Source organism: Lagenorhynchus albirostris, chromosome 11 (assembly GCF_949774975.1).
Source record: "Lagenorhynchus albirostris chromosome 11, mLagAlb1.1, whole genome shotgun sequence".
Taxonomy (NCBI): Eukaryota; Metazoa; Chordata; class Mammalia; order Artiodactyla; family Delphinidae; genus Lagenorhynchus; species Lagenorhynchus albirostris.
In genome coordinates, this window is record NC_083105.1 from 103,634,126 (window position 1) to 103,659,128 (window position 25,003).

The 25,003-nt window shown below is 55.3% G+C and overlaps 1 protein-coding gene across 20 annotated transcripts in view; it reads right to left on the reverse strand.

The window, feature by feature from the left end:
- MICAL3 (microtubule associated monooxygenase, calponin and LIM domain containing 3) overlaps window positions 1-25,003 on the reverse strand; it is a 175,206-nt gene that overhangs the window by 37,317 nt on the left and 112,886 nt on the right. For 19 of the 20 annotated variants that reach the window (XR_009543243.1, XR_009543242.1, XR_009543244.1 and 16 more), the window contains 3 exons: window positions 22,102-22,190; window positions 21,318-21,405; window positions 3,868-4,063 (listed from right to left, as the gene is read on the reverse strand). Coding sequence is in view for 17 of the 20 variants with exons in the window: in XM_060164477.1 (XP_060020460.1) it covers window positions 3,868-4,063; window positions 21,318-21,405; window positions 22,102-22,190 (373 nt within the window). In the remaining 3 variants the exon portion in view is untranslated. The remainder of the gene's footprint in view (window positions 1-3,867; window positions 4,064-21,317; window positions 21,406-22,101; window positions 22,191-25,003) is intronic. The other variant, XM_060164491.1, reaches the window with a different exon arrangement.

The following is a 25,003-nucleotide window of genomic DNA, read 5'->3' on the forward strand; positions in this document are numbered from 1 at the left end:
GGAGTGCCACACGCTTCTAGAGATGGGACACAGGCAAGCCGCCCTGCCTGCCTTGGTGAAAGAGAGAGAGATGGACAGGTACTGCCAGCTGCTCCTCCCCAGGCATCACCGTCCACGGGCCCTCAGAGCAGCCCTCCGGGTCTGGCTAGGCTCCTCACGTCATGTCAGATTCGCAGTGTGAAGCCACTACTCAAGGTTCATCTTATGATATATTCTCGGGCTGCTCCCAGCGCCTGAATCTCTGGGTCTGGCCTTTGAGGGGCAGGAGGAAGGATCTGTGTGAGGCACATTCCCTGACTGGACTACAGCCTGGAACACTTCCAGGAGGCAGAACCCCTACAGCAGAGCAAAACACAAGACAACCGACTTCCCTGCCCTTTAGGGAGGAGAGGAAGACCACAGGACACAGCCTCTCAGGAGACACAGAGCCAGAAAATGTAGTCGTTACGACGAGCTTTCCACGACAGCAGGGATCTGCTTCCACACTTGTAACTCCATCCTGCCCCGTGGCTATTCGATCCAGGCAGCCTCCCGGGCCACACCCTCTCTTATCGCTTGCCTAGCACTGCCGAGATGGGCAAAAGCAGATGAGGGACGCAACCAGGAAGGCCGGGCAGGCTGCACCCGCGTTCACAGGGTGGGAGGTGGTCCCTGTGAAGCCCCTCAGCAAAGCCCATCGGCGGAGCTGACACGTCCCGCTGGAACCACGGAGCGGAAGCCTCCGCGCTGGGTGGAGCCGAATCACTCCTCCCACAGCGCCTGCCCCGAACCTCCCCAGGCGCCGTCTTCTCACCGAGCCCACGGTGGGCTGGCAGGAGGACACAAAGTCAACGGACCAGCTTCTCAAGGGACAAGGTCTGCTCCAGACTTAAAAGAGCCGCAGAGGAGCAGATCCAGAGAAGAGGACGTGCTTGGAGCACGCGGCACTTCACATGGATCAGCTCAGCTGATCACACAGTAGCTCAAGGGCACAGCCACTGTTATCATCCCCGTTCCCACAAATGAGGAAGCCGGGCTTCCAGAGGTGGGATGGTCTGGGTGAGAAGTCAGGAACCCCCAGCGTCCGCCCACATCAGGTCACCCCGTCAAACCCAGGAGGAAGGTCACGACCCGGTTCCTGGCTGCCACGTCGACCTGGGAACTCGGGCAGCCGCCGCGGATGGACACCACCTGAAGCTGCTGGTGGCTTCCCTTTTAAGTTAACCCGCTGGTAATCAGAGCGTCTCCGAGCAACGCCCCGTCCTGCGCGGCGGGACAAGGTCCTGCCCACCCTGCCAACCCTGTAAGCACTGAGCCGCCTGTGGAGGAGACCTGCCGGGTCCTGCGATCTGCACGCGGTGGAGATCACTCCGCGCTCAGGCCGGCACCCTGCGGGTGGAGGGTGAGAAGGGGAGCAGTCAGGTGTGCCTCGCAGGAGGGGCTGTTCCTCACGCTGTCACCCTTTGGGCTGGCCTGTCTCCTGTGACCTTCAGGGAGTCCTCTGCAGCCCTGGCTGCCCGTCTGGGAAGCACACCTGGGCTCCGGCCCTCCCCGACACAGGAAGGAGAAAACACACGGAAACCAGACCAGCCTTCTCCTGCCCCGGCACCCAGGCTCTCCCAGAGAAAATGCAAGTACTGTTTCCAGGGTCCCCTCTGGAAGATGCTCCTTCCCGCCCCTCCAAGGAAGGGTCATGGAGCTGATGAGGCCTCGGTCGAGATTCTCTGCTGGTGTGAAGGAAACCGCAAAGATGATGGGAATCGCCTGGGTATCTGTCAAAACAGGTGTTCCTGGTCTCCACCCCACGCCCACCGAGTGAGACCCTGGCAGGAGCAGGGCCAGGAATTATCCTTCGACCAAGTGTCGCACGTGTCGCATCAGGGACATCTGAGAAATTTAGAGCAGTGGTTCTCAGAGCGTGGTCTCCAGACCACAGCACCAGCCGGGAACTTCTGAGACATGCAGATCATGGGCTCTACCCCAGACGGACTGGGACAGAAACCTCCCAGCTGTCTGTGCTCTCACGAGCCGGCGGGTGATTTTGATGCAGGCGAAGCTTGGTCACCACTGCCCCAGGGCACATTCGAGGCAAGCCCGATTTCTGGCACTTAAACCACCTGTTCAAGGAAACCCAAACAGGAATCACCACCCTGCCGCTCCTAGTGAGGGTTGCCTGGGCTGTGCCTGGATCCACAGGTAAGACAGTGATTACAGCAACTGCCCACCGGGTGCAGACACTGTGCCCACTACTTTATTTGGTTTAATGCTCAAAGCAAACCTCTGAAGCGCAGTGTCCTTTGCAGATGAGGAAAGGAGGGCAAGAGAGCGTAAGAAACTTGCCGCCAACTAGCAGAAGGTGGAGCTAGGCCTCAAGTCTGGGTTGTCTGCCTGCAAAGTCACGTCCCAACGGCACCCCGCGCTCTGCCCGCACCGCAGGCGCCCGAGGTAAGAGGAGAGTGAATCCCCGCTTGGACCGGTCAGTTCCTGGAAACTCTGTCATCTCTCATCTTCAAGTCCGAGGACTCCCCAAGGAAGGATGGAGGCATCTTACGGCTTCCTTGGGGAAGTGAGCTCTGGCGCCGCACTCTTATGAGACCGTTGTTACACTTTACATAGCATCCACGCTTAGTGCTTTTTCAAATGCGAACTTGAGTACGATGGGGTATTTACTACACCACTGGGTGCTGACTGACCTATCCTTCTACCTCACTGCTGCGAAGGCTGTGACTCAGCCTTCCTGCAAAGCCCAGGCTACATCACCTCCACTCCTGCCCCATAATCCCTCGGTTTACAGATCACAGTGCAGGAAATGTTATTCCTGCAGGACAGGGTCTGCCCATGTCACCGAGCCCAGCCCTCCACTCCGCCCCACCTCGGGAGCGCTGCGTCCTGAGGGCGCTGGTTGGGAAGGCTCTGCAAGGGGGGCTGCAGGGGGTCCGCCTGTCCTGACTCCACTCCACCTGCCTGTCCTGTTCTCTTCCAGCCCGTAGGGTCTCCTGCTGAGCCCTGACTTGGGCACTGACCCCACTGACTCAGGCAGGCCTGCGGGTGACGGGAATGCGCGGACAAGGACAGAGATGAGGGGGTGTGTGGGGCACTTTCCCCAAAGGTGCACGCGGCTCAGCCGGCCGGCACCACGCACTGCGAGGTTTCTGCCTCTTTCCACACACGGGAGAAAGAAAGAAGCCCAGAGCGATGAGACAGCTTCCCCAAGACTGCACGGCGACCCGGTGGCTGAGTCACCCCAGAGCCTCCATGGAACCCACCCCCAGGGGCACGGTTGCCGCCCCCGCCCCGTGGAAGCCCCTCCCCCGACACATCTGTAAACACCAGCCCAGGGCACATTTTTTCTGTTCCTTTTCAATGAAAAGCAGGGTTAAGGTCTTGGTAGGTGCTCAGTAAGTACTGAATCTCTGAATTAAGTCAAACAAACTGGTCCTTTCTGACTAACGAGACGGGGAGCTGGGGCACCAGGCGGCAGGGAACATGGAGAGCCCTGGATGTGGACCAGAGACCCTGGGCTTGAACCTCAGTCAACCCTCCATCCTGGTCCTGGTCACCATCGCTTTCCTTACCACGAGGGGGCAAGATGCACATCCTATATATTTCACAGGCCCCGGAGGACGACCAGCTGAGGAGTTGGACGCTGGAGTCCGCAGCCAACACCTACAAGCACCTACACGCGCCCAGCTCTGTCCCAAGCACCTTCTACCCCGGGACACTCGCACAACTCTGCAGGAGGCCCTGGTGCTGCTGCCCCTCTCACGGACGAGGGGACAGGCAGAGAGGTCACACGACCGCCCAGTCACGGGTCACGACGCAAACCCAGGCCGTTGGGCTCAGGGCCCCGCTCCCCTGCCCGTCACAGACGCAGCCCCACAGGCTGACCTGCTGGCCGCGTCCTCCTCCGTCCCCGTGTCCAGCACACTGCTCAGGTTGTGCTCGGCCTGCGTCTCCTCGGGCACCTCCTCCAGCCCCTCCGCCTGCCGCACCGACAGGCGGTAGTTCTCCAGCTCAATCCTCTCCGGGGTGCCCCGCAGCCTCTTAGCGATGCTGGGCTCCTCCAGGCCGTTCACGCTCGGGCCTGCACGACAAGCAAGAAGCAAAGTTCTGGGATCAGCGACAGGGACGAGGGAAGGAACTTCTCCCTGGAAGGAGGGGCAGCCGTCCCACGAGGCCAGGGAGCCGGACACGGCAGCAGTCAACAAGGTCGGGCCCCGGAGAGCCCAGAGGTCTCTGGTGTGAGGGGGCAGAAGACAAAAGACCCCACATCTGCCCTACAGGGACGCGACAGCCTGGGGAGCAGTGCACACTGGCCAGGGGGCAGGGGCAGGACTGGCCCTCAAGGGAAAGCAGCCTGTTGAGAAGGGAGTCCTCTCTGCTGCCCCACCCCCTCGGTCCAAGACCTGCTGTCCCCCGACAAAGTCCAGGACCCGCTGCCCCCCATAAAATGGTCCAGGACCCAATGTCCCCACCCGCTTGGTTCAGGACCTGCTGCTGCAATCCCATGGTCCGGACCTGCTGCCCCACCCCATGGTCCAGGACCCAGTCGAGGTTCGGGCACTGCATCTGGCTGGTCTACTGAGGTGTCCAGGTAAGCTATTCTGCAGAGCTTCTCACACTGTGGGTTTGTCTGTCTCACGTTTAGATTCACGGCAAGACTTTTCGTTCCACGGGAACACCTTGTGGACGACTCCGGGCTCCTCCCACTGCACCCACGCAGGACAGTCAGGCCCCCTCGGTCCTGGTGACACCAGCTGGACAGCTTGGTTGAGCTGGCGCCCACCCACGTCTCTGTGGTAAAGAGACCTTTTCCCCTTTGTAATTAATAAGTAATCTGTGGGGTGATGCGGAGAGACCCTGGACTACCTGTTCCCAGAATACCCACGTCAGGGGGCTGAAGATCCACTGATGACCCTGCCTGGTCAATCATTGCTCTGGGAGGCCCACGATGGCGGTTTCTAGACTCTATCATTCCTTTGCGACGAAATCTGAGGACTGGGCTTCCCTGGTGGTGCAGTGGTTAAGAATCCGCCTGCCAATGCAGGGGACACGGGTTCAAGCCCTGGTCCGGGAGGATCCCATGTGCCATGGAGCAACTGAGCCCGTGAGCCACAACTACTGAGCCTGCGCTCTAGAGCCCGTGAACCACAACTACTGAACCCTCATGCCACAACTACTGAAGCCTGTGCACCTAGAACCCGTGCTCCGCAACAAGAGAAGCCACCGCAATGAGAAGCCCGCACACTGCAACAGAGTAGCCCCCACTCGCTGCAACTAGAAAAAGCCAGCGTGCAGCAACAAAGACCCAACGCAGCCAAAAATAAATAACAGAAAGAAAAGAAAGAAGGAAAGAAAGAAAAGAAAAGAAAAGAAATCTGAGGCCTGCGATGGGCTCGTGGACTCTGAGGTCTCAGGTGTCTGATGTCGCCGTCGCGCATCCCTCACCTCCCCCATCTCCATCGTTACCCTTCCTAATACACCTTGTGACCCCACGTTTGGGCAGAAGAGGCCCACCGACCACTCTCCTGTGTCCACTGTGACAGGACGTCACGTGTGGTGCAGAGTCAGACAGACCCGCTGAGACAACGGACTCCGCCAGTGACCAGCTGAAGGACCTTAGGAAAATCACACACCCACTGAGAGCTCGCTTCCTGATCCGTGAACAAGGACAATCCCACGTCGCGGGACTGTGTGAGTACGAAGTGAATCACACACGCACGTACGCGCATTTGTGCAGGCGCCACCTCTGTGCTCCGTACACTCTTGCCTCCCTCTTCTAGGAGTTAGGTGATACAGCTGAGGTCCAGGAACATTTTCACCACCAATCTGTACAAGTCCATTGCATCCACCTGCCCTGGATTGCAAACGACAGTTACTGGACACAGAAGGAGGGAAGAGGCTCTGAACAGAGCAAGCAGCACCGGGAAGGGGCCCAGGTGGAGGGACGCAGGCACCGGGGCGGGGCGGGGCACAGGGCCTTGCGTCCCGCCAGGGCAGGCACCTGGCTTCGGCGACGCTCTCGGCTTTAGGGACCGACACTAGGTTTAGCAGGTGAGGTCACGCCAGCCAGTGTCAGGTGGTCTTCAGGCGAAGCCCAGAAGCCCCCTGATGAAGGGCTGAAGGACGGGGTGGGAACACTGATTTAGTAACTTTTGTGACGTGAGAGTTTGTGCAGAAAACGTCTGGAAGGCTGGGCCTTCTGTCATGCGCATGTTCCGAACCTCCTTGTAAAATCATTAGAAATAACCCTGTGAATGCGGGCAGTCACGGAATAAAGTCTCAGCGCATCTGCTGCAGTGACCAGGATCTCCCACCAAACAGCACCCTTCAAATCACTAGAGATTCTTTCTGAAAAGCAAGACCTGGGGCGTGTTCACTTACAAATGCAGGTAAACGTATAACCATGGGGTCTGGGCACGAATCCTGTGCCGTGTGCACACATCTGCCCGTCCCGGTCTTGGTGCCCCGGGAACCTCATTTTGGACACCCCCGGACTATCCTTCAACACTGAGCTCAGGGCCCCCGAAGTGTGAGCTCTGATGCTGGATGAGGGCGTGTGGAAAATTAGGAAACACGTGGTCTCCAGATGACAGCATGAAAGAGGCAGGGAGCACAGCAGATGGACACGGTCTGGACAGTCTCCACACCTGCCCCCAGGCCCTCCAAGGGCACAGGCTCTAATCGCGGGGCCAGCCTTTCCAAACACCAGCCTTCCTGGCCTCCCTTCTCCTCATCAAAACCCAGCTCGATAAAGACAAGGCCAAGGGTCCCCGACTACAGTACCACTTGATTCTGTCCTTCCCATCGTGTATTTTTGACAACTGCCCTTACACGGAAAGGGAAATAAATGGGTGGCAACTACCTGAGCACAAAGTTTTGGGGAATTCCATGAATCTGGAATAAAGACCAGTATTTCTTTTAGATGGTAGAAGAAAAACAGAGTAAGAGCTGTCACTTAAGGGAAAACAACTCACATCATCAGTTCAGACTGAGCAATTTCAAGGTAGAGAAGGAAAACACTCATGGGAAGACCCTTGGGGGAAACGCACAGTGTCTGCCAGGAATTCCACGAGAACCTGGGGAAACAACACAGGCTAAAATGCTCTCTACTCTGAGCGCCGCAGGCCGGGCATGGCAAAGAAAGTCCTCATAGGGATGGTTCCAGGCGTGTAGAGGCGTCAGGGCTCGAGCACACACGCGGGACCACGGGACCATGGAAAAGGGGCGCGTGGCCCACCCAGGGATCCAAGGAGGGCGGTCTGGAGGAACACGAAGGTAGGCGCCAGCTTTAAGGTAGGTAACAGTTTGCAAATGAGATCACCGAGGTTCAGAGACAGTAAGCTGCCCAAGGTCACACAGCTGGTGAGGGGTGCGGCCACGACCCGACCCAGGAGCACAGCGTCTGCTCAGAGGCCTGGTGTGTGCTGCCGCCAAGGCGCATTTCCTTGGAGTCCTGCTCTGCCTTCCTCCGCAGGGGCGTCTTCACCACGATCTCCTCCCCATCATGACCTTCATGACGAAGGACAGAGACTCCATGGAAATGTCCTGGAGCAGAGCGTCTGGCGTCTGGAATGACATCCTGCCCTCCTCCCAGCGTCAATTCTCTGGAGTTTCCATAGGCTGCATAGAGCAGGGGATCACCCAACCCCAAGCCCAGAGGCTGGGGCTCTGGGGAGGGGAGATGTTTATTTAATACTGGGCTTGGCCACAAGCAACAAAAACGAAGCCAGAAACACTCAGATCATTCACACATCGGTCCCCACGGAGAGGAGGCTGTGGGCCGTGAAGCCCAAGACATTCCCACTGGAGACACTGTAAAAGGCGGGAGGGCTGGAGTCACTCACTGGTCAGGCCCCAGGCCCCTCTGGTCTCCACCCACTTTCAGCGACCAGGGAAAGCAGGATGTTCCCTCAGGGCCGGGTCCCCATGGAGGCCGTTTTCCCAAAGGGAAGGTGGCACTCAGAGGATGCTCGCCAAGTACCCCAGATTCACCAACTGCCAAAGCGTGCTTAGCATTCCTGGGCCATAACCTTGAAATGTCATGGGAAATTCAGACAAACAAAAACCAACAGAATCAGCATCCTTGACTCTCTGTCCTGAGCAGAGGGCCATTGGCCAGACTAACCGGATGGTGATGGTAAATTAAGACACTGAAGGAAGTAATGGTGGAGGTGGCCTTGGCAGTGGTTCTGACACCGTGACAGAGGACCCCCACCTGCCGCCCCCGGGTCCCCGCTGTCTCGTCAGCTTCGGAGGAGCCCAGGAGAGCAGAGGCTGCAGAAGGGCAGTTTGGAAAGTCAGAGTGAACCAGCAGGGTCAGGCCAAGACCCCCGGCCTCTCCACGTCACATGCTTTTCATGTGGCGACACACAGGGGCTTCCCAGCTGAAAGTGGGATGAGGGATTTGGGATCATTCCTAGGCTGACTGTTCCCTAAGTCCAGGCAAGCAGATCTCAGGTCACTGGAGGCCAATTCCAGCTCCATAGACCGAAGGGAAACGGCTCCAGGATCTGGGTGGCACCCTAAATAAGAGAAAGGCTCTGAGCCTGAGTGACGGGCCCTGCTCTGGGCCAGTCACTGCCTGTGTGAGCTCCATACATCATCCTCAAGCAAATATTTTCCTCACGGGAGAACCTGCTCTCAGCTGACGGACGAGCGCTGCCAAAGCCCTTGGCAACACGCGTGAAATCACCCTGGGGGAGAGGTCGCCCTCCTCATGAGGAGCCCCCGTCCTCACGGGGCTGCGAGGGGGTCCCTGCTGCAGTTCTGCGGCAACGCATGGCCACCCCGGGACAGGACCGCTGTCCGGACCAGAGTCAGCTGCCTCTGTGGGGCGTTGCCTTCGAGAGGGACCCCGTGGCGTGAGTGGCCCGGCGGCCCCGCGGGGAAGAAGCAGCCCACTCCCCCCACCTCATGCCACTCAAGCTGCCGGCTGAGCTGCCGCTCAGCTGTCCGAGAAGCAGGCGGCCGCTCTGCCCGGGACCCTGTCCCCGCTCGCGTCCGGCAGGACAGTGGGGTCTGGTGTCTGCAGGAGGAGGAGGCCCATCTTGGGGAAAAGGCTCACTGGGGCTGCTTCCACGGCCTTCTCAGAAGGGCCCTGGGACAGCTGGTTTGGGCCTCAGCAGACTCTGCTGGGCCGGCCGCACGCCTGAGGCCTCGCACGGCGATTTCTCCCTCCGGAGGACACCGCACACTTCGCCGGCGCTTTGGTTCTGGAGGCCAAAGGAAGGAGTTTCCAAGCACTGCCTCGGTGAGGTGACTCCGGCCCCTGCACGTGGACCCTCCGACAGACTCTTCTGTGGTTTCCTGCTGTCGGGGGGTGGGGTTCACTGCATGTCCCGAGGTCACAGGACAGGAGGGTGTCAGATGCTCCTTTGCTCGGGAAGCAGGTGATGAAGGAACAGGGACGAACGGCTGAGTCAGGACTGTGACGTGAGCTGCACGCCCCGCCGCTGGGCACTGCCGGCACTATTGCCACCCAGGGTTCTGATGTCCACAGGCCCTAGAAGTCCGGTCCCGGACGGCACCCGGGGCTGTGTGGCTGTGCAGCGAGGGACGGGATCGCTAACCGCCCCTCCACACCCAGCGTCTCCTCGTCATCCGGGGGACCGCGTGCTCACGTGCGGCACAGAGAAAAGCGGGTCACGCGGACGCAAGGGGGAGATACTGAATTACCAAGAGTCGGGCAGTGACCGAGAGGCCGAGGACGGGAAGCGCAACAGGGACAAGTCAGAACTGTCCCAGGTAACCCACCAGGTGGGAGGTGGGAGCCTGCAGCCCGCAGAGTCCCCTCAGGAAGCTGAGGGGCTCGTCCATCGCCACAGCCCTTGGCTCCCCATCTGCAGGATCCCAGGGGACTTCTGCTGTTACGTTAGTTTTCTAACATGACGTGACTTTTGCTGCTATTAGTACGTCTCCCAAAGGTGTCTTTTTGGCAGGTGGAAATCCTGGCACACGTCACTCTAACTGGCCAAGGCAAAGAGGTCTCTTTTAAGGCACGTACCCGAGTCTCCATTAAAAAAAAAACACCTTACCAGGGCTTCGTGTAGCTTCTTGATAACATATCTTTCATGTGTCGAAATATCTCAGAGATGAAACTCGACTTGACCCTTAACAGTCAGCTGGGTCACCCCGCAGAAGGGCCACCTCTCTGCTGTCTAAAGCGCTGGGGTCTGCTGTGTTTTCTCTTAAATCCCACAGAGCTGAGCTCTAGCTGCAGTTCTGCTGTTCCCACCTGGCCGCCCACATGCACACACCTGTGCACACACGGGAGCCATGGGTGCGGCCGGCAGATCAGGAGGGTCCCTACAGCTCAAGGTAAGGGGCCTGTCCACCAGCCCACTCGTGGGGCTAGCCTCTGAAATCTTAATAAGAGGCGGGTAAAGATAAGGGTGGTCCACAGGTCAGCCCAGCCCGGGCCTCTGCCTGCTGCTGCTGGCCCCTCCGCACCCCCAGGGCTCTAGCGCACCTTCATCACACCATCCACCTCCTGAGTGCACCCCAAAATGGAGGGTCCGCTGCACAGGGCTCTCCCGGCCTCCTGTGGTTCTGGTACCATCAATGCAGCAGAGCAAGTGTTCGGTAAAGCGTCTTGAATAAACAGTCAAGATGGAAGGTCTCAGCCTGTATCTGAACTACAGCAACACCTCACTACACTTTTAAGGAATTGGCTGGACATAATCTAGTCTCGGTTTCCTCATCTTGACACGCAACACTGAGGGCCTCTGCGTGTCTCAAGGAGCTTGATACTGTTCCAGGCCCCAAGAAGATACTGTTCCAGTATCAAGGAGCTTGATACTGTTCCAGGCCCCAACAGCTTGATACTGTTCCAGGCCCCAGGAACACCACCTCTGTGAAGACAGTAGCCGTTCCCTTAGCGCCCGGGACAGAGAAATTCCTATGAAGATGCCAACGTCCTACAAGACTCCACGGAGGAAGGCTCTGAAAAGACACCATCTCAAACGACCTGATGTCCTACACGCATGTCCTCGCTTCACCGTGGAGAGCAGCTGAGCTCCAGGGAGCATCTCGCGCACTGGAGGACCAGACCCGTACGAGCACGCGGAGGGGAGAGGTGGGAAGGGAGAGAAGGACCACGAGTCTGCCCACCAGGCACTGCCCGATGATGAGCTTTTCCCAAGATGTGCATTTAGACTGCACCCCTCCCCTCCGGGGCACTTCAGTCCAGAGTGCATCCCAAGCTGGCTGCGAGGGGCTCTCGGGGGGCCAGCTGCACAGCCCCAGAGCGGGCTTGGCCTCTGAGCCGTGGGAGGTGGGAAGCGAGGCCCTGCCCATAATCCAACGATCGACAGGGACAAACCCACCTCGCGACGAAAGGCCCTCTGCTCTGCGACAGGCTCCTTCCAAAGACAGCATCTCTGCAACGGCCTCCCCTCAGGCACCGCATATCTGTTGTGCGAAAGGAGCCAAGCTCCTCCAGCAATGCCCACAAGCGCCACCTGAGGCGCACCTCGGCGGCCCCATCACACCTGTGCTCTCATCTGTCAGCCGGTCCCTGAGACTTCCGGGCACGGGGGCCTGCACGGTTGGTGCTGGGAGTTCAGAGCCCTCTCCAGCGGCCAGCCTGGCACCCACGAAGCACTGTCCCTGCGCCGACTCCAGGCCGGGAGGTGGCTCGGAGCCCCTGGGGGCTTGTGGGGAGCCACACCGTCCCCAGGCCCACGTGTAACCCTACCTCTGCCTAAGAGAAGCTATAATCCTGCACTGTCCTCTGACTCTCACGTGGGTGTTGAAATTCAGCTTAATGTCAACCTATCCAGGACTGCTTTTCTTCCGCTGCTACAGTGAAGAGCCCCCAGGGTGTCGTGGAGTCAGCAGGTGACCTCACAGCCCATCCACGCAGGCTGAGGAACAAGCAAGGCCAAATTTAGCCAAGCCCTGCAGAGATCCAACGCCCACTGTCTCAGGACCAGACACGGCCAGCCCTCCTCACTGTTCTGTTTCCCCAAATCTCTGCTGGCTGGGAACACATCCCAGCAGGCCGTCCGGTCCTAACCCCGCAGGATGCATCGCCCAGTCAGCAGAAATAACCCTAACTCACTCTCACTCTGATTATGCCAGCATTTTCTGGAATCTCCACCAATGTTCAGAGTTGATATTCCTGTAATCCTTTTAAATAAACAAGTTTCCACACGTTTTAGCTTATTTGCTCTTGACAACAATCTCATGAAGTAGAGCAGCAGGGAGCTTTTTTTCCATTTTATGATCTTAATAGATGGGGAAACGGAGGCTCAGAGAGATGAATGACCGAAGACAGCAAGGATAACAGGCTGCATCTTCTCTTCAAGATCTGTGCTTGTCCCCTTTAGACCCAGCTCTGCTCTCCGAGGCTGTGGTCACCTCAGAAGATGAGCACATTCTGGGGCGCAGGGCGATTCACTGTGGTTCAGGAAAACGGACTCCTGTTCTAAAACATTTCCTCGGTGTCTGACAGCACACACAGTACCGGCACGGCTGCCAACGTGTACACCGCGTCACGTGCTGGGAGGCGTGTGCCCACAACCTAACAGGGGCGGGCAGGCCACTGCTGTCCAGTGTGGTCTGTATCACTTTCTTTGTCCTCACACACTCTCTTCCCTGGTCTCCTACAGGAACAATCAAATGGAGGCTAATTTTACATTTAGGGCCTGTCCTTACTTCTCTTGACTTTAGTCTAGAATGGTGGTGGTCAACCAGGTGATCTTTTCCTCTGGGGTCACCTGGCAATGTCACAACCTGGGAAGGGGGGTGTCCTGAGATCCAGTGGGAAGAGGCCAGGGATACTGCAAACAGCCAACAACGCACAACAAAGAACTATCCGTCCAAACGTCAACAGTGCTGAGCCCGAGAGCCCTGCCTGGAAATCACAGCAGACTATCTCCCACCTCTCACTGATCAGGCCAACCGGCACACCAGATGTTGGACCGTGGCCCAATGGACAAAGTCATTAGGACAGAGCAGTGATGCTGCCACCAGAGTGAGGCATCCTGAACCTTGGAGGGCAGCGCGTGGAGGGCCTGTCGGGAAGGGCCGTGTGGGGCACACAATCCCTGTGCCGGGCAGACATGCCCCGCCCTTCACTGTCCTTCGGTACAGAGGAGTCTCTCTCTCACGGAGATGCTGTCCGTCCCACCGTCCCCCGTCCACCCGCCCAGCCCTCCGGCGTGGGGCCTGGGGACAGAGGCCAGGTGCTAGAGGCTGACAGATACGTCAGAAGGCCTGCTCACTAAATCCAGGGAGAAAAGCAGACGTGGAAACACGACGGGGAAAAACACTGCTTCTTTCTCCGTGTCCCCAACTCTCTTCTTTTTCCATTTTCCAAAAACATCCTCTATGAGCTCGCAGGGCCCGTCATGACACACCTGCCCGAGGCTGGGCCTGGACATGCTCAGGCCTCCCGAGCTGCTTCTGTGCCCAACCCAAGTTGATCCAACATGGCAGAACCCAAAATGCTCACTGCAATGACATGCACGCTTAGCCCGGATTTAAGCGTCATTTTACGTGAGTGGAGTCTGGAGCGGCCCAAACTCCGACAGGTAAGAATGTCCGTGTTTAACTCCTGTCATGGGTGATTCTGCTCAAAGTGTCAGGACAGAAAGAGGCAGACCCTCATCTCTCCCTCTCCTCTGCCAACCCCACCCAGGGCCAGGCCAGGCAACGACTGTGAACGGCAGCTGTAAAGCATCAGTAGTAAGAGAAGGAAACCGTCAGCTCCACCACCCCCGGGGCCTCTTAGAGAAGTGTGATAAAACGCGAGCGTAGAGGAGAAATAAGCAACAGGCGTACAAGTCAGAAGTAGCTAGACTGTTGCCCGAGAGCAGCACTGAACACCATCCCGGAGCACAAGCCCGGCTCCTCCAGACTGACAGGGAGGTTCCGTGTGGAGGGACATCTTAATAGCATGACTTTAGGCTTGGTATCGTTTGAACTGATCAAAGAGTGCTGATACGGAGAAAATGAAAAGCAGTCGATTCAACATCATTATTCTCCTCCTCCGTCTCTTCTGATCTCCCCCTTCACATACCAGTGATGAAACCCTTTGCTCTGGAATCTACCCTCTTTGCAAAGGCACATTCCCAGCCCTGGGGTCGCCGCTAAAAATCTGGGGACACGTATTTCCTGGAAATAACCAAATGCACATTCACAGATGACACGGGCGTTCGTGCATGTTTTTAGAAAGTCATCTTGGCGGAGCCGACACACAGCTCTCTTCCCGCTGCCCCGTGCGGACAAGCTGAGGCTGGAGGACACAGGAGTGGAGGGGGCGGCACTGTGCACGTCCTGTACCGACTCCACCCGGCTCTGCCTGGGTCAGTCACGGGGCCTCGATCCAGTCTGCAAAATGCTACCTTCCTCACAGCCTACGGTGTGATTAGATGAGGGATGCGTATACAGAAGGCGTCTGGACAGTGCCTGGCACACAGTAAGTGCTGCACACTAGCTGTACCCCATTACGCGTCTTCCTGAATTGTTCTCTATGAGTTCGTGTGACATCAGCCCAAGGGCAGATTCACCGGTATAAACACTCGGGGGAGACTGACAGCAGTGAGCACACTTCAAGTTTCACTCTCTTTTTTTATCTGAGGGAGACTCCAGCAGAAGCGGGTGCTCTCCCGGTTGTAAACACGATGGCCCCTTGGCGTGGTATTTGCAGTCGCCCGGAGCACGGCTGTTGGCTCTCAGCAGCCCCCGAGGGCAGCAAGACTCTGGCCCTTCCTGCACGCAGGCAGCTGGCCAAGCTCCGTCGCCCCAGGGCCCAGAGCCTCCACTGGGGCTGCCTTGCCAGCACCCGGATCCCTGTGTTCCTGGGCCTCCAGCAATGCTGATGCCCCACTGAAGGCAGGCAGGGAACTGGTTTAGAGTAATTCACAGGAGACAGAACCTAGGGCAGAGCCTTCTCTTCTAGAGGAAGAACGTACTGACCCAGGTAAGTCTGCTAGTGGCAAATGGTGGGAGGGAAATTTTACAGCTGGTCTTCTCCAGCCTGGTCTTTCTAGATTCTGACTCAATTCTAGAAAACAGGGGAACAAGAATAAACAGGCTACTATAACTGTATTTTGACAAAATCAGCTGTTCTCCGTCGGCACCAGGTTGAGCTCAGGCGCCTTACAGACTCTCCGCCCTCAGGTCCCTAGTCACACTTTTCTTTGGGTCTGGTCTCTGAGCAGCCGCAAGGCACCAGGAGGATGACAGTCTCAGGAAGTCACCTCCACCGATGCCCGGCTTTATTGCCCTGGAAGAACACGAGAACTGAACGAAAACATGTTTATTTAGGCCTCTGCACTGAAACAGCCCTGATTTCATTGTGTGTTTGAGGCCCAGGTCCTTCCGGAGCCCCAACCCCCGTCTGGCAGCACAGGTCTGCAGGGGTCCCCAGGAAGGCCGAGCTTTCTTGGGGAGTCAGCTGTGATGGAGGCCCAGTCACACCGGGACCCGGGGCGCAGGAACCGCAGAGAAGCAAGCAGGTGCCTGGATTGCAGGGCCCGAGCTCTTCCGGTAACCGGGGCCCCTTAACACAAAATAACCACCAAAGACCTACAATTCCAGGCAAGGACACTATGAAACAACAGTGACACAGTGGCAATAACCCTGACATTTTACCAAAGTACAGAATAGGAACTCATACCAGGGACAGTTTCATACGACTAATGCACAGTCACGGCAAGCTGGTGAGTACAGATATAGAGGTAAAGAACACGTAAGAGGCAACAGAAATTCTGACTCAACTTTAAGGATTTTTCTAGCAATCACTAGCATGGCCCCAGGAGTCTGTTCTTAGTAGGCAGAGCTAGGGCCCCGGACCCCCTTCTGCCGGAAGGTATCCCCAAGCTGCCCTTTATGCCAACGCCCCTCTGTGAGTGATGGGGGGCAGTCTAACCTCACCTGTGGACACCATCAAGGGCGAGGTCAGGTTTGCTTGGCTCGGGTGTCGGGGCGCCTCAACCTCTCACCCACTGCCCTTCTTGGAGCAAAGCCTCGCTGACCCCAGAGCAGCTGTGGAGCGAGAGGCGTTGCCCCAGCGCGCACGCCTCCTCCCCGCAGGCCCTCAGGACGGATCTACTCGCCGGCACTTGCTGGATGCTTGGCTGGATCGAGGTGCCAGGTAAGGCCTGGTTTTGGAGTCTTGGTGAGGTTGTAGAGCTCTGTGAAAGGGCCTGGCGTTTGGGGAGGAGTCTTCCTGAAGCTGTCTGCTGGCTATTACACCCCAGCAAGGCCCGAGCGGGGGCTTGTCTTCAGTGGGTCCCTCGGGACAGGACGGGAACAGAGGGCAGCACATTCTCACTGCTTCCTGCGCCCCGTCGCACGCAGGAGCCCTCCTGGGCAGTGTCCCAGTGAGGGAAGGGCCAGGGAACAGATGAGAAAAAAAGAGAATGGGCTTCAAGTTTCAGAAAGAAACTCGACCCAAAGGGAGCTCTCCAGGGTCTTCAGCCCGACTCCTTTTTCTCCCAGCCTTCTGCAGGGCCCAGGACAGACCAGACTGACTGATTTCAGAGAAGGGGGAGGGTGGCGAGCAGGCCGGGAGAGGCAGGCGCTCTCCATGCCGGGACCAACTCCCAACCCAGTGATGGTGCTGTGGCCACACAGGGACCCAAGGGGGCCGCCGGGTGGAGGGGAGGCCGGGAGGCCGCCTCACGCCAGGCCGCCATCACCTAGAGCTCGGTGGGCGCAGACTTGGCGCTGAGCGCCCCCCTCCGATGTGCCCTCTCCTGGCCCCATTCAGCACCCAAACGGCTGTGCCCCTGTGGTCGGCGGGCCAGCCGGCATCAGAGGCCCCGCTGCCAAGGTCACAGTGTGTGTGTGAGAAGGGGGCTCAGCCCTCCAGGCTCGAGCAGCCAAGCAGAACTGGACCCCCTGCCTGTGTGTCCAGGTCACAGAAACAGACAGAGCTGGGAGGACAGAGCAAGGACCGTCCCTGACGGCAGGCAAAAGCCTCAAGGCAGCGAAGAGGCGCCCAAGCGCTCCGGTCCCCACGGTACCAGCTAGTCGGAAAGAGGAGGGCACGGCCTGGGCTCAGGCAGAGGCAGGCTCCACGGAGAGCTTTCTCCTTCACCTGCTCCCGCCTCAGGGCCCTCATGCTGGATGACGGAATGGGGGACACAGGTGGCATCTTCCTCCAAGCAAGGAAGCAAAATGTCTTCCACCATGCCCCCCTCAAACAGGGGCCCTTCCACTAACGGGAACCTGTATTTTAGGTATAAACACCCTGTTTCCCCATTTTAATACACCTACGTTCTCTCCCGAGCCCAGCCCAGGAGTGAGAATCCTGAGGTACCGTGGTTTCACGCCCACTCCTGAGACCTGCTTGAGCGACCCCTCCCCACCCTCCAATCAGGAAAAAGGGGAGGAAAAGAAATACTCAGAAACCTGAAGATTGTTTGGAATTTATTCTCTTAAATAAGAACGGTAACACTTGTTAAAAAAAATTAAAAGCACAACACCTTAGTTTCACAATAACGGAAAAACAAAGTTACACAATTAAATAAAAACAACTCACAAAGAAACACACCAAAACGCACAACAGCACAGGTTAGAGACGAAGGCAAAGGCGAGGCTTCACGGCAGGAAGGCCGGAGACGGACAGGTGCACCGTCCCTGGCACAACTCTGGCCTCTGTACCACTCCTGGGGACCCGCCTGCTGCCTGCCCCCGCCCTCTACCCCAAGCTTAACAGATCAGGAAAAGTGGGTGTAGAACTCCTTAACTCACTGGCCAGGCCTTGAAGGCCATGCTGAGGCCCCTTTCCGGAGAGACTAAGGATTGCACTGTCCTACAGACACACTGAACACCAAGAGACAGCAGGGAGCTGTGCTAACAGACCCGCGCCTGGAAGCGAAGCGGTCCCGTGGGGTTCCTGAGCGAGAGCCCTGCTCCCCTGCTTTGTCTAAGTCACCTTTCTGGGGTGGGGAGTGTGCACTGCTCATGTCCGGGGGCACTTGCCCCCGCGGTCCCCACCTCCCCGGGAACACTAAGCCAGGTCAGTGGCATGGTCCCCGGTGTAAGCCAGAGCCCAGGGACAAGAAGCCTGGGGAAGCTTCACTAGTACTGTTACCACCACTTAGGGCACAACATATAAACGTGTACTTGTAGACATGAAACTAAGCCAGCGCAAACACATGTGCGTATATGTATGTGTTCACACATCACTGTCTACTTGGACTCTTGGGGTGGGGTTGGAGAGCGAAGCTGGATTTGGAATTCTCTTTGCTTTTCTAAATAGGTTTTCCAGAAATGCCTATAAGGGAAGAGGGCTTGGGAAGCAGTGGGAAGATCCTCCTGACGGCAGGAACCCAGGATTGTACCGCGCGTGGCTATTCTAGCTGATGTGGGAAATGCCTGCGTTTCCTAATGGCTCATTCAGCATCCAGACTATGGAACCCAAGGGTGACCGTGCAGGTGTGTCTGGGGACGCGGCATGCGGCAGCCACAGCGAGGCAGCCTTTTATGTTAAGATCATCTTTCCGTAAGACGACAGACAATGAAGCCTTTCTCCCATCCCATGTCTGTCACCTGTACTGGAAGCAAAGCTCTTCTGTTCCCTATGATACCCCATGCCTGTACGCTTCAGTTCTGGTTACCCACTATGTGAGGTGCAAAGGGGATTCCTCTGGATGAAAAAAGGATCTAAAAACCTTCAACTGAGGGTCTTGTATTCAAGGGCACAACATCCCACTGGGGGTTTTCTTTCTCTGCCTGTTGTTATCCAAATGTTTCCTAAAGTCAGGGCAGGTACTATGAGGCCAGGGTAAGAAAATCTGTGCCAGGTCCACTGACCTGCAGCACTAAGTATAAGAAGCTTGGAAACAAAGCACTTACTGATTTTGAGAACAGCAAAGAGGGTTTCTACATTAAAAGCACGTTACAAACAAAGATGCTAAATCAGGCAGCAGCTGCAGGCCAGGGGCCCAGAGACAGATGACGCCGGACCAGGTTCTAACTCGCGGGTTGTGTTTGTTTTTTTGGCAACAGCAGTCGTTTTGGTGTAAGAGAAGAACATAAGGGAAGAGAGGGAAATGCCACAAGCTAAAGGGGGGCACAGAGCAGTGCCAGCCACAGCCACGTCTCCTCCAGACGACCTCCTGGGGGACGTGGATCTGGGGCGTGGACCATGCTCCACGTATTACTCGCTCTGCTCAAAGTGCAGCCCAGGGGACGTGCCCAGAACCAGCCTGACCACAGCCGTCCACAACACATTTCCTGAAGCCCCGAAACACCTGAGTTTTTCTGAAGCTTTTCAAAAGGAAGTTCTAGTTAACCAATCAAAGCTTTGGTTTGGGATTTAAAGAAGGGAATCCTTATTAAAGGAGAAAAAGAAACCGATTTCCTGCCAGCTAGAACATACACCCACGACCCTGCTCCTGTTCTACGAAGGGGAAGTGCTGGTGCTCCGCGGCACGTCCACTTGGAACCGCGCTCTCAGAAAGCTCGGGCCTCCAGAGGCAGGGACTCACTGGACCCCAGCGGCCCCGGGTGCTGGCCTTGCCACTGCCTACAGGGCACCTCCAACTGGGCTTCACATCCTGAACCCCTCATGCTGTGACAGGCGCATCACCTTCAGAATCAAGAAGGTCCTCAGGACTTTGATTCTGTCACCACAACCCCAGCTCTCATCTTCTCTCCCTGCTTCACAGAGTGGTCCTCTTCTCTATGGAACGCTTAGTTCTCCACAACTGCTAAAAACCCGAAGCCCACTATGCTTTCAAAGCAGGCAGGCAGAGACGGCAAACTGAACTGGACAGAGTGCACGACGTTGGCTCAGGAACGGCCTGACCTCCACTGGCTTCGCTCTTCTTCAGATGCCCACAAAGAGAGCCGAACGTTTTAGTTGTTTGCTGAGCACCCAGGTGGTTCCCACCTGCTCAGAGGCACACGCCCTGTCTCTACCAGCTCCCCTGTTGCAAGGGCCGTCAGCACTTCTTGAAAAAGACAGATTATAAAGGGGCTCAAGGGGTACCAAGTCATTTGTAGCTTAAACATGGCTATAAAATATTGGTCCAATCTGCAGGGCACTTAAAAACTTGCCTAGATTTTATCAGGACACACATAGTAGCAGAAGCTGAGTTCACCTAAACTCCAGTCACTGCACCCAGGGGCACTGCCCAGCGTCTGGGACACCTTCCTGCCCCAGAGCAACACCACGGGGCCTGCGTTAGTTCCGGAGCACAGGCGAAGGAGCAACTCTGCTAACCTCCCATTTGAAGGCTCAGTGGATAACTTTTCTCTTCTCCCATTTTGGAAATTCCACTACCAACTCCCTCTCCATAGTTTCTGGCCTTAGCTGATAATCTTTAGTTTTCAATATGGTGATTTCTGTGAGTTTGTAAACGGCTGCTTGAGACCTATTTGCTCTGAAGGGAAGAAACTTGTGACAGGTGAAAACAGGGCCCTGACGACTTCCTCTCCGACTGGCTACAGTGACCGTGGGCTATGACCTGTCGGGGCTGCGCAGGGCATCAGGACCACCCACATCTGTGGACACACGTCACAGGCTGGTTTGGCAGGGAGTAGGGAGAGGTTTTTAAGGAAAAACCACAATTCTTCACAAGAAGTCTGGTACCCATGAGCCCTTCCTTCTCCTGACCTTCGAGACCAGAACAAATGTGTTTTTAGATGTGGGGTGGTGGCACTCACCTCCTGACACAGGAAGAGGTTAGTGAAAGTGGGACCAATCAGGGCCTGATCCTCGTTAGGAGTTCAAATGCCCCAAAATGACCAGGACAGGGCATGTCCCTCAGGGGTTACAGGTGAGGTGGGACAGCAGTGGCAGCCACCTAGACACCTGAGCAGGGAAGAGGATGGAGGATGTCCAGTTCAGGTGGACACACGTTCAGACCTTGGGGCCTTCTCACAATTCCACGCTCTATCCAAGGAGCCCACAGCGAGGGACTACAGGAAGGCCCCACTGCCCTGGGTCATCACTTGGGTCAGTGCTAAAAGCAGCCTGTTTTGAACTCCTGTTCCCTAGACAGGGCCTGGGCCAACCCCCCAAGGTATCTGATGGATGTGGACAGGTCCCAGGACTCCAGCAATGAAAATGAGATTCTGAATAGACAGTACCGAAGCCTGGGTGACGCCGCTCACCAGACGGCACCCCTACTGGCCCGCGGTCGGCCAGTGAAACTCCCCTCTGATTTGTACCAGCACCTCCGACAGGCCACAGAGAAAGGGGACTCCGAATGCAAGCAGCTGGCACGTGAAAAGGGAGTCCAGAGGGTTTTGGGCCACCTGATGCCCAACTGAAGAAATGTTGCTTTGGAGGTGCTGGCTCATCCCCTTGGCCTTGTCACAGAGGCCGAGAGAGTGACGCGCCACCCAGCCAAACAAGGAAGTGAGGCTACCTGGAGTTCTCTCGGCAGGGCTGGCACTGGTGCTGGGCTGTCCGTTGGTGTCTGCAGCAGGGCTGTCCTGCAGGGGTCCCCTGGCCTCCTAGGAAAGTCCACAAGAAGAGGAGGAGTGACTGAGTGAAGCACCCACATCTCAGGAGACAATGACGCCTGGCTGCTGGTCTGCTGCCCTCACCAGGAAACCCAGGGCCGCACCAGGGCACGCTTCATGTCCCTTCCCCCACAGGCTCTCTGCAGTCCGCAGAGGCCCTCCTGGAAGCATCAGTCAACTGCACGCCCACAGGGCAACACCACAGAGCGGAGAGAATACACAGCTCACTTGGAAAGACAGATGCGGGAGCTGATTACACTCACTTTTTTTTTTTGTAAAAAGAAGGTTCTTAGGTAAGTAATTCCCAGAATATAGAAAGTTCAAGGAATTGGCTGCAGAGCATTTATTTCTGGCCAAGTCCTTTTCCAGTGTCCTCCTCTCAGGAAGGGTGAGATTTTCAAAGGCAAGAGGCTTTTTTTTACACAGTAAGCAGAAGACAAGGTCTGACGTGGTCTTCCAAATCCAACTCAGGTGGTGCTGGAACATTACCTTACTGAAACCCAACATTAGATTAGGCTTGAAAAGATGCTCCCTCCCCATATCGGACTGTGACCATCTCTCAGGCCCTCCCACTCACAGGAAAGGCAATGCAGTGGCCATTCAGGGCCTGCTGGCCACACCCTGACCTGTCACCACACTGAAACAGCACCTGCTGCCCCCCCGCCCCCTGCGGCCGATCAACATTACCTTTCCAGACAGAGGGGCCACTGCTGGTCTCTTCCTCTGTACAGGCCCGGACAGCCGGTAACAGTAGTGTGGTTTGCAGTAGAATTTACCTGCAGGCAGCAAGGGGCAGGGGAAGAGGGTGAGCAAGTCTCTGAGATTCCCAGCTTGACCCCTGGTCTTGGCACAGTCGTCCGCTCGCCCCGGCACCGGCCTTCCCCAGGCCCAGGCTTCTTGTCCAGGGAGGCCAGGCCCTCCTCTCCCCTGTGCCCGGATGTGTGGAGGCCACGGAGCCATCACCCAATCAGGGCTTGGAGCAAAGACCGAAGCCTGCACGGCAGGGCCCGCAAACAAAGTGGCAGTGTGTGCAGAACAAAGATGTGGTCACATGAAGAGCCAGAGGAGCATTTCTGGGGAAACCAAGAATGAACACAAGCGGTGGTGGCCTGAAGGCTGCCGGGGGTGGGGCGGCACCGAACATGAGCCCGCTGGGGCCCTCCTGCCGCCCTTCTGCAAGCACCCGCGAGCCAGCGCCACCCACAGTGGGTCAGGACCAGCATTAAAAACAACGCAAAACAAACCAAAAATCCTACAGTGCACTGGGACTAAAACAAAACAGAATAAAGCCTAATAAAAAGCATCAGCATGCACTGTGGCATCCTCAGAGTCAAGGATTATCTCTCACAGCTCAGCTGTGCCCACCTGGGTTTTCTGGGTCCTAGTGTAACATGTATGTCCTATTGTGGACATGATCAAAAGTTTGAAAAACACCAACCTTGGCTTTTCCCATGAGACTGGTAGTGGGATTCAGTCACTGAGGGTTGTTTTTTCCCGACTCTTTCTTTCCCCCGACTTCCAGCCAAGGCTTTCAGAAATTAAAGGATAGACCCTATTACAGAAACTGTTGAAACAGGAGTAATTCCACTCATCCGTCTCATCTGGAGAGAGTGGCTCCTTTGACAAATGAACTTTCCTATTCCCAAAGTTAAAGTAAGAGGACCTAACCAGAAATACAATAGAATAGATCAATGAACCTGATTTTTTTTTGAAAAGATAAACAAAATTAACAAACCTTTATGAGACTAATTCAGAAAAACAGAGAGAAGACTCAAATAAAATCAGAAATGATCGAAGACATTACAACTGATACCACAGAAACACAGAGGATCGTAAGAAACTGCTAAAAACAATTATATGCCAAAAAGCTGGATAATCTAGTAGAAATGAATAAATTCCTAGAAACATACAACCTATTAAATCTGAGTCTCATGAAGAAACAGAAAATCTGAACAGACCAATATTGAGTAAGGAGACTGAATCAGTAAACAAAACCCTCGCAAAACAGAAAAGCCCAGGACCAGATGGTTTCACTGGTGAACTCTACCAAACATTTAAAGAAGAATTAACAATACTTCTCAAACGCTTCCAAATAACTGAACGGGAGGGAACACTCCCAAACTCATTTTATGAGACCATCATTACCAAAGCCAGATAAGGACAGTACAAGAAAAGAAAATTACAGACCAATACCCCTGATGAATACAGATGTAAAAATTCTCAACAAATTAGCAAACCAAATTCAACAGCACATTAAAAGGATCATAGGGCTTCCCCGGTGGCGCAGTGGTTGAGAGTCCGCCTGCCGATGCAGGGGACACGGGTTCGTGCCCCAGTCCGGGAAGATCCCACATGCCATGCAGCGGCTGGGCCCGTGAGCCATGGCCGCTGAGCCTGTGCATCCGGAGCCTGTGCTCCACAACAGGAGAGGCCACAACAGTGAGAGGCCTGCGTAGCGCCAAAAAAAAAAAAAAAAAGGATCATACAGCATTACCAAGTGGGATTTATTCCAGGAATGCAAGGATGGTTCAATAGCCATAAGTCAATAAATGGGATTCACCACATTAACAGAGAGAAAAAAAAATGATCATCTCAACAGATGCAGAAAAGCATTTGACAAAGTACAACATCCTCTCATGATAAAAAGTGCTCAAAAAACTTGGTATAGAAGCACTGTACCAACAAAATAAAGGCCATATATGACAAGCTCACAGCTAATATCATATTCAACAGCAAAAGGTTGAAAGCTTTTCTTCTAAGATCAGGAACAAGACAAGGCTACCCACTCTCACCATTCCTATTCAATACTGGAAATCCTAGCCAGAACAATCAGGCAAGAAAAAGAAAAAAAAAGGCTTCCAAATAGATAAGGAAGAAGTAAAACTGTTTTCGTTTGTAGATGATATGATCTTATATACAGAAAATGCTAAAGACTCCACCCAAAAAAACTGCTAGAAATTTAGGAAAGTTGCAGGATACAAAATCAACATATAGAAAACAGTTGTGTTTCTATACACTAACAACGAAACATCAGAAAAAAAATGAAGAAAAAAATCCCATTCATAATAGCATCAAAAAATAAAATAAAATTCTTAGGAATAAACCTAACCGAGGAGATGAAAGACCTATACACTGAAAACTATAAGACACTGATGAAAGAAACTGAAAACACAAATAAATGGGAAGATATCCAGTGTTCATGGATCAGGATATTGTTATAATGTTCACATTACCCAAAGCCATCTATAGATTCACTGTAATCTCTATTAAAATTTCAATGGCATTTTTCACAGAAACGCAAAAAACAATTGTAAAACTTGTATGGAACCACAAAGGATCCCAAATAACCAAAGCAATCCTGAGAAAGAAGAGCAAAGCTAGAGGCATCACACTTCCCGATTTTAAACTATATTACTAAGCTATAGTAATCAAAACAGTATGGGGACTTCCCTGGTGGTGCAGTGGTTAAGATTCTGTGTTCCCAATGCAGGGGGCCTGGGTTCGATCCCTGGTCAGGGAACTAGGTCCCGCATGCCGCAACTTAAAAAAAAAAAAAGTAATGAATTGGGAGATTGGGATTGACATATAT